Source organism: Octopus sinensis, linkage group LG12 (genome assembly GCF_006345805.1).
Source record: "Octopus sinensis linkage group LG12, ASM634580v1, whole genome shotgun sequence".
Taxonomy (NCBI): Eukaryota; Metazoa; Mollusca; class Cephalopoda; order Octopoda; family Octopodidae; genus Octopus; species Octopus sinensis.
The window spans coordinates 34,228,738-34,238,716 of NC_043008.1; the positions used below are offsets into that span (position 1 = coordinate 34,228,738).

Sequence of the window (9,979 nt, forward strand, 5' to 3'; positions counted from 1 at the left end):
CCGGGTATCGGTTAACCGAATTTTCCATACTAGGATAATTCATTCAACTACTCTTATATATATATACGATGGGTGCTGAAAAGTTCCTGACTTTAAGAGTATCGCTAAAGGTCTTGTTGGAGGCCCAACCTTCCGAGTTCTTTTACAGGGCTTAGTAAAACTGAAAGACCGCTGCAATAAGTGTGTGAATCTGAGAGGGGAATATGTTGAATACAATCATAATTAACTGATCCTCCTGAATTTTCCTTTACTCAAAACCTGGCACTTTTCACCACCCCATCATGTGTATGTGTGTGTGTGTGTGCGTGCGTGCACATATATATATATATATGTGTGTGTGTGTGTGTGTGTGTGTATTATTCATATATAAAAATCTTCAATAATAAATAATAAATCTTCAAATAATAAATAAAATATTCAAAACCACATTGTTATAAAAATATATTGAAATCTGAATTTTTAAGAATCTTTTTGACGGTGTAGATTTTAATAATTGCTTTTATTTAGTGAAAAGTTATACACTCCAATCTAATTAATAAGTAGCTTTCTTTATTATCATTCAATAAACCTAACATGAATCTTCACATATGTGCTTTTTTTAAAATAGAATAGTGACAAATAAATTAATAAATTTAAACATTGAGATCTCCCAATGAAAAACCGATTTTACGATTTGATTGGAAAAAGGATGACCATAACATTAAAAATCAAAATAGGCCATAAAAATTACATTCTTATGAAGTCATCCAGTTTGGAGTCATTAAGAATTCTACTATTCATTTTAAACTGACTAGGAAGGTTACTGTAGCTTTCGTCACATATTTCTCTTAAACCCTGGTACTCATAAGACCAGTTACCTGGTTTCCATGATATATAAAAATAAAATAAATGCGCCCTTTTAAAGCCTAGCCAGGCTCATGGGCCCGGTTTCCCGGTTTCTATGGCTTCCCGGTTTCCCCAGCTGGACAGGACGCCAGTCCATCGCAGCGTTACTCATTTTTGCTAGCTGAGTGGACTGGAGCAACGTGAAATGAAGTGTTTTGCTCAAGAACACAACGCGTCGCCCGGTCCAGGAATCGAAACCACAATCTTACGATCATGATGCTGACACCCTAACCACTAAGCCACGAGCCTCCACTTCCATGACGTAGAAGTGACCAATATTTTGAAGGGTGGGGACAAGTCGATTACATTGGCCACAGTACTGGACTAGTACTCTATTTTATCGACCCCGAGGGGATGAAAGACTCAGTTGACTCTAGGGGATTTGAGCCCGGAACGTAAAAATCCTGAAGAAACGTCGCAAAGCTTTTTATTCTTCGTGCTAACGATTTTGCCTGCTAAGCATCATGTCCGACGTGCTAACATTTCTGCTTGCTCATCATGTTTGCTTGGAGATGCTTTAACTGCTTCTCTCTCCGTTATAATTAAATGCATGTATGCAAGTGAGAATGCCTATAGGCATGAAGTTTCTTGAAGAAATTGACTTAATATAAGAACAATCCGAGAAAAATATGGAAATAGAGAGAAAAATCATACTTGAACATATATGCGTAATTATAATGTCGATAACCTTTTTCTTTTTTTCTTTTTACAATTTCAGAGTATACCTGTGTGTTGATAATATTAATACAAATGCTTCACCTATCAGTATTCCATCTTCAAGGTAAGTGAAGTACATATTTCAAATTATTTCAAAGGATTAAGGCGGCGAGCTGGCAGAATCGTTAACACTTCGGGCAAAATGCTTCGAGGCATTTCGTCAGTCTTTACGTTATGAGTTCAAACTCCGCCGAGGCTGAGGTCGACTTAGCCTTTCATCCTTTCAGAGTCGATAAAATAAATACTAGTTGATCACTGCGGCCGATGTAATCAACTTACTCTGAAATTGCTGTCCTTGTGCCAAAATTTGAAACCAATATATTTCAAAGGATTGAAATCACATGTCCGTAGAAGCGGAACTGTGACATCTCAATGTGGAGAAATAGCTGCTCGACCTGAAAAGACTCCCCGATTCCGAGCTACGCATCCTGTCAGGTAACTTACCCCAGTAATCAATCGAAGGAACCTCATTCCGATGCTTGTATTCGCGATCGTATTTTTCGGCCATTACCCACAACAGTCATGACCAGAAGTAAGGATAGACACTAAAACCGAAATGAAGATAGCAAGTTTAGCTTCTTTTTTTAGCAACGTCTTCTTTTCTAGGGATTAAAAGCTGAAGCTGAAGCATTACTGTACCGATGCCTTCAATTCTAGCATTCAATTTAGCCTCCTGCCTCCCATCATTCATAAATATGGCCTTGAGATTAGCTTCTCTCCACATTTCTTTTTACGTTAATTAATTATGACTGAAGGTCGGAACAGCTATATATCTCTGGAAGTTCATGGACACTAACGTAATCGAAGTAGTTGGTGTTTTGTTTAAATTTTTATAAATTCTGCAGTAAAAACATAAAAATGGGAGTAATTCTAAAGTATTGCAACTCTGTGGTGGATTGATCGTGGGGAAAAGAGAGGCTAAGAACCAGTTACGCACTGGGGTCGGTATAATCGACTTAATCCGTTTGTCTGTCCTTGTTTGTTCTCTCTGTGTTTAGCCCCTTGTGGGTAGTAAAGAAATAGGTATTTCATCTAACGTTACGTTCTGAGTTCAAATTCCGCCGAGGTTGACTTTGCCTTTCATCTTTTCGGGGTCGATTAAATAAGTACCAGTTACGCACTGGGATCGATATAATCGACTTAATCCGTCTGTCTTTCCTTGTTTGTCCTCTTTGTGTTTAGCCCCTTGTGGGTAGTAAAGAAATAGGTATTTCGTCCATTATTACGTTCTGAGTTCAAATTCCGCCGAGGTCGACTTTGCCTTTCATCATTTTGGGATCGATAAATTAAGTACCAGTTGCGTACTGGGATCGATCAATCGACTACCCTCCTCCTCCAAAATTTCAGACCTTGTGCCTAGAGTGGAAAAGAATATTTCTTTCGTTTCGTTAAAATAATTCCCGTAACAATAGATTTTATTTGCTTTAAATTGTTTTATTATTGGAACTTTGCTTCTTACAATATTTTTTTCTACTCTAGGCACAAGGCCCGAAATTTTTGGGGTGGGGGCCGGTCTATTAGATCGACCCCAGTACGCAACTGGTACTTAAATTATTGACCCTGAAAGGATGAAAGGCAAAGTCGACCTCGGCGGAATTTGAACTCAGAACGTAGCAACGGGCGAAATACCGCTAAGCATTTTAACCGGCGTGCTAACGATTCTGCCAGCTCGCTGCCTTAGTAATAATAATAATAATAATAATATAATAATAATAATAATAATAATAATAATAATAATAATAATAATAATAGACCAAATATTTCAATCATAGATAAAGAAAAACCAAGTTGCATACTTATCGACCCATCATGCCCGTTTGATTCCAGGATCGTAAAGAAAGAGGAAGAAAAACAAAGAAAGTACAATCCCTTAAAGTTTGAAATAGGAAGAATTTGGAGCATGCGAACAGTAAAGGTCATGCCTATTATGGACGAAATACTTATTTCTTTACTACCCACAAGGGGCTAAACACAGAGAGGACAAACAAGGACAGACAAACGGATTAAGTCGATTATATCGACCCCAGTGCGTAACTGGTACTTATTTAATCGACCCTGAAAGGCAAAGTCGACCTCGGCGGAATTTGAACTCAGAACGTAGCAGCAGACGAAATACCGCAAAGCATTTCGCCCGGCGTGCTAACGTTTCTGCCAGCTTACCGCCTTTGGGGTAAAAAGGTGGTGAGCTGGCAGAATCATTAATACGTCGGGTAAAATGCTAAGCGGCGTTTCTTCCATCTTTACGTCCTGGGTTCCAAACTCCGTCGAGGTCGACTTTGCCTTTTATCTTTTCGGAGTCGATAAAATAAGTACCAGTTGAGTACTGGAACCGATGTAATCGACTTTTTCCGTCCCCTGAAATTTCTGGCCTTGTGCCGAAATTTGAAGCTAATCTTTTCTTTATTCTAGTGTTATACCAATTACAAGTTTCATGTTGCTTGTTACAGACTTCATCAGAGGAAATAGCTTCAATCCTCTCTCGGAGCCTGCTGTATTCATTATCCGATATTGGAGAAATAGTGGTAGAAATGTATGTATGCATGTATATATCAATGTATATGCATGTGTATGTATTTGTTTATGTATATATATATATGTATTCATATGTGTGTAGGTATGTATATGTATGTGTATGGATACATACACATGCACACAGAACGCATGTGCACACACACATACTCACACGCACACTATTTTTTGGTATTATCATGCAAAAATGGTTAATTATTCAATATACACCAATACTAAAAGTTTGTAGAGTCTGTTACAACTGAGTTATATACTCTATAGCCTTCATCAGGTGTCTTGGGGAAATTTTGAACCTGGGTTCTCATTCCTAAGGTATTTTTCGATGTTATTATTATTATTATTATTCAAGATGAGGACAAATATCCGTCAAATGTAAATAATGTAAATAATGTACATTATTCCTCATCTCTCAAAAATAGAACTGTAAACATTCACACATCTATTCGCATACAGAACTGGCATGGATTATTTGCTGTTTAACAGGGAGAGACACTTGATGATAATATATTACGTAGGTACACGTACTGCGTATGTATACGTATAATATTGCGTCGACAAAAGTGAAAGCTTCAGTAAAGCTGAAAATTTCTGTGCAATGGGATAGCTTCGCATTATGAGGAGGTGCTGACTGAGTCATTTAAGCATTAAGGTGAGACTGATTTTTCCCAATGTTTTCAAAATGAAAATTAACCGCAGTCACTCATGTGCAAACCGTAGTCTGCGTGACTTTCAGAATGGCGTGCTTAACGAAAAATTATCTTGAATTTGTATTTAATGTTGCGGCCCGCCTGGTGGTGAGCCATGTCTCATGTGGTCCACTTCTCGAAAAAGGTTGCCCTTGCCTGTTTTAAATACAAGGAGGAAAACATAAGCTATAAATCCGCTCTATCTGTTTCCTTTATTGCTGAGCAATTAATGATCTAGGATCCAAAAAAGGAAATCAAGAAATCCTTTTAAGCTATAAGCTGTCTTCTCTCCATAAGAAATGCGTGACTTCGTAAAATGTAGAATTTATTTGTCTCAAGTCATTCTATGCTGATAACTCTAAAGGAAGATGGAATAGTGCTATACGTGGCTACCAACAACGTTGTAATGTGTAGGGATAAAATTATATGCATATGAATTATATGTATATGCTCTATACACCTTCTTATGTAAATTCCAAATTTTCAAATATGCCTCAACTTAAATTGGAAGTGATTGTATCCCTTATAAAGTCAGCTGTCATGGGTACACACTATCTTAGGGGGGATAACTCGAAAATGTTACTGATTTCCTAAGTGTCGTCGGTTACTATTCGTCGTTTTAACCCTACTGTGGTTGTTTCTGATGTTGAAAATACTGGATGTAGTCAAACCTACTATATTTATGTTCGATACTGTCATAATCTAAACTCTTCAAACTGCCTCTGAAATAATTGGCAAAGTTTGTCTTGGGAACATTGGAAAATGTTTTTCTTTTCTTAAATTTTGTAACATGTTGAATATGTATTTCTAGTTCAATGGAGTGGATTGCAATAGTTTCAAGGCAACATGAAACTTTAAGGTTACATTACTTTAGTACAGATTACGTTTCAATGCTGAACAGGTGTTAAGGTCGTTAACCGTATGTTATTAATACCGAGGATATACATTACCAACTAAGACACTACATATTTGTGTAAAGTGTCCCTGTTTTTGTTTTACCCAGTATGCTTAAGCTCTCACTTCACTTCATTTATTTGTACAAACCTATAAACAGATAAATACACTTATATACGATAACACATTTGCAAAGTACATTTAGTAATGAAATTTTGTTAGTATATTGCTGCAGCTATAATAGGTTGACTTCCGGTCGCCATTATATTTTGCCAACAACACTACCCTCTGTTGGGCAATACGTACATTCACTTTTTGTGCTTGGTAACATTGCACTTCGAAAATCTAAAAGTAAAGTTAAATGGTAATGATGTTCAGTCTTGCTTCGAAAATCGTTACTTAACAATCTTTATCATATCTTTGTCTCTTGAGGTCTGTTGTAGAAAATTAATTTGAATGTTTTTCATAATACACATGGAAGAAGAGAAAAATAAAATGCAGAAATGTCGAACGATCTTATTTAATCTCTTTTCATATGAATGCTTTAAATCAGAGGCTGAAACTTTTTAGAAATCAATATTTATATAGAATGGTGTGTGTGTGTGTGTGTGTGTGTGTGTGTGTGTGTGTGTGTGTGTGTGTGTGTGTGTGTGTGTGTGTGTGTGTGTGTGTGTGTGTGATATGGGTTGTAACGTAATAAGAATTACGCGGTTTCTTTACTGGACGAAATCAGGCGTTTGTGTTCACATATATGTATACATGTATGCAAACTCATGTGTGTCTAAACATCTCTAACTTGCCATTGCCACTGCTCCCACGCTGTCACTCCACATGACCACAAACGTAACAGGTGGAAGTGATATTGATAACAGTTTAAAACTGAGATGTTTTACTTTCATTTAAAATATTTCTTTTCGATCTGCAACGAAAGAATATGGAAACATTTTTTCATTTTATTTTCTTAGTATGGAGATGGTATGGCATGGAGAATTCGATCGGCTGTTTTGTCAATACTTCCCAGACCAATGGCACCTCTTGTCGACTCATTACCCACCAAGTAATCGATGGAGAACCTTTAAAGACAGTGCGAAAGTCAGATTTTCTTGTCAGGTAAAAGGGAAAATTATTTCTTAATTAGTTTGTCAGATTTTTTTGTTTCTTTTTTATTCGAAGTTTTAGTCTTAATCAGTGAAAATAGGGTGACGCCCACGAGCTTCGAAAGTGATAAAGTGAAGGGAGAAAGCTATCCTCAAATCAGAAACTCTAGCTTGAAATTCTTGCAAAAGTTACATGATGTGATGCGTGTGTGTATGTGTGTGTGTGTGTGTGTGTGTGTGTGTGTGTTATACGGTGAGGGATTAATTTATCCCCTTTAATAAATATTTCTGAATATCAATTCAAATAATTGTAATTAAATAGTTTAATGAATACTGAAGTGATAACAAATGAGTAACATATAATACTACTTTAAAATATCTTTTTAATTCTTTTACTAACAATCAATAATTTCTTAAAAGTATATATTTGCGGGCCTGTTTTTATCAGATACTATTTGGTATCCGTCGCAATGCTGCCGGTTAACAACCTAGTCAAGATGTAATAGACCCTTCCGCAGAAGCCTACAACAATGATTACATTGATAGGCTCAGCAACAACCTGTTTTTTTCTTTCTTGAAACAAATTTTGTATTTTGTCTTTCACACACTCTTTCTCTCAGCAACAACAACAACAACAACAACCTGTCTTAGTGAAATTCTTTCTTAAAGTCTGTCTAACGTTGTCTATATGTTGAAAGACATAGAGAAACACACACGCACTTACACACTCACACACACTCACACACATACACACACACTGGACGGTGGGCATTTTGCTCGTAATATATATATATATATATATATATATATATATATATACATATATATATATACATATATATATTTATTGTTTTTTGAAGTCTGTGTTGCGTTCTGTTCACAGACTTGCACTTAAAATTCCAACGTTTTTTATCAAAATTTGTTAGTTTCTATGGTGACAACTACCTACCTACCTACCCACATACATACATATCTATCTATCTTTCACTCTCCCTCACTAATTGTATTTCTCTCTCAAGAACAATTTTCTCCTCCCCTTCTAAATATACGTTGTGGCACGGGTTATCTCCCCTTTTGACTCCTCCCCTTCTTCCCTTCTAATAGATGTTGAGACGGACAGACAGACGGAGATTAACATCGTTTTATAAGATGTTCAAGAATTCATTGAAATATACAAATTTGTTTTGGTCATAAGAATTTAGAATCTTCGATGGATATGAAATAAATAGTTTATAACGGTACACCTTGAAGTAGATAGAGCTATAAATAATAGTAAATAAATGTTGGATGGAAACCTTGGATGGAAAAAGTGAAAGCTTACCTATGGAACTCGAACCCACATCTTCTGTAACACATGTTACACGTTTTACCATTGTAGCAAAATAATCCTTCGAATTTCGGCACACATTTTAGAAGCTTCGATTATGCATAACGTAGAATTCTTATCAATAATTTTTATTCTTTTAATTATCCACCGAGGTCATCAAGAATTGTATATATTATTAATTATAGTAATTTTTAAAATTATTATATAATAATCATAATTCCTACTGAAGGGTATAATATAAAAATAAATAGGTATTTAATTATCTTATCTGTTATTTTTATTCTTTAGTTATCTGGCGTAGTCATCAATAACTGTACATATTGTAATTTATTATAATAATTTTTCAATTATTATATAAGAAGGTTAATTCTTATATATGAGTTTATTATAATAAATAAATAGATATTTAGTTGTCTTTTCTGTAATTTTCATTCTTTAATTACCTAGTAAGATCCTCGGTGGTTGTGTATATTGTCGAATATAATAATTCTTCAGTTATTATAAAATAAGGTTAATTCCTATAGAAGGGTTTATTATATTAAATATATCAATGGGTAATTAATTGTTGCGAGATAAAGTATATAAGTTTCTATTAAGCATTACGTAGAATTATTATCGGTAGTTTTTATTCTTCAATTATATATTAAGCACAAACAGAAGGACCCGGTTTCACTCGGGTTATAAACTAATAGCCTTAAACAGTACTCTTTGCTTGCAGTGTAATTTGACACCTTCCTTCTGGGCACGGTTAGGTAAATATTTCGTAAAAGAGCCGTTCGTACCTCAGTGTCAAATAATTTTTATCCACGAGATTTTTCGAGTGCAATCAGCGTATCTGACCTTCAAACCGCCGTAAGCCACCTTTTTCCAGAAAAGAATGGGGGAGGGGTGGTGGGGACCTAGGAGTTTCCTACCAACGGAGTTCTGTTTCGCGGGTTTTTGTTTTTTCTTTTCCAGGTTACTTCGCATACTTTCAACGAATGTGACATCGAAATCATGCGTAAACGGTTCTTTTCCCCAGAAAAGGAAAGATTTGGCTGCTATCTCTTGCACGCCCTACTACCACGTAACAGCTATTTGTGATAAAGGACCCGCCGATATTTCGCTGAGAAATAACTTTTTGGCGCCCCTCCCCCACCACTTTTCTTTTCCGGAAAAAAGTGGCTTGCAGCGGGTTTGGAGGTCAGACACGTTGAATGCATTCGAAAAACCTTGTGGAAAAAATGATTTCACACCTAGGTATGAACTGGTCCTTTACGAAATATTTACCCATTGTTATTTACTGATACACAAATACAGAAGTTTGTAAACAATGAAAGTAGCTGTAATAATGTTCTTGGTACCAGAAATCGTTACAACATGGTTATTTACTGGTACACCGGTACAGCGTTTTTGTTTGACCTTTCAGCTTTTTTAAGATTTTGTTTGTGTTGGTGTACACAAATACACCAGTGCTGAAGATTGTAAACAATAAAAGTAGCTGTAATATTTTTTTGGTGCCAAACATTGTTAGAACGGTAAACGCTAGACAGAATGGTTGACAGAATGAAGAGAGAATGATAGAGGTGTAACGTCGTCGTCGTCGTGGTATAAAAATGCTCTTTACTATATCATACGTAACGAACGCGCAAACACACACCTTCACAGACACATACACACTCGTATACAAAATGTGACGTCGCCGTCGTCGTGGTATAAAATGTCCGTTACTATAGTTGACTACAGAAAGATTATTTTCGAGAAAATGTTATATTATTTCAATCCAAACGAAAATAAAAGCTACATGTTGACACTCGCTGAGTGTAATACTATTACCTTGTAACATTTGATTTGATTTGGTGGAA

General features: G+C 35.9%; 1 protein-coding gene across 1 annotated transcript in view; it reads left to right on the plus strand.

Moving 5' to 3' along the window:
• The window catches only part of LOC115218069 (receptor-transporting protein 4), an 84,406-nt gene that overhangs the window by 65,894 nt on the left and 8,533 nt on the right, over positions 1-9,979 (plus strand). Inside the window, exons 2-3 of the mRNA XM_029787839.2 lie at positions 1,604-1,666; positions 6,677-6,821. Of these exons, the coding sequence (XP_029643699.1) occupies positions 1,604-1,666; positions 6,677-6,821 (208 nt within the window). The remainder of the gene's footprint in view (positions 1-1,603; positions 1,667-6,676; positions 6,822-9,979) is intronic.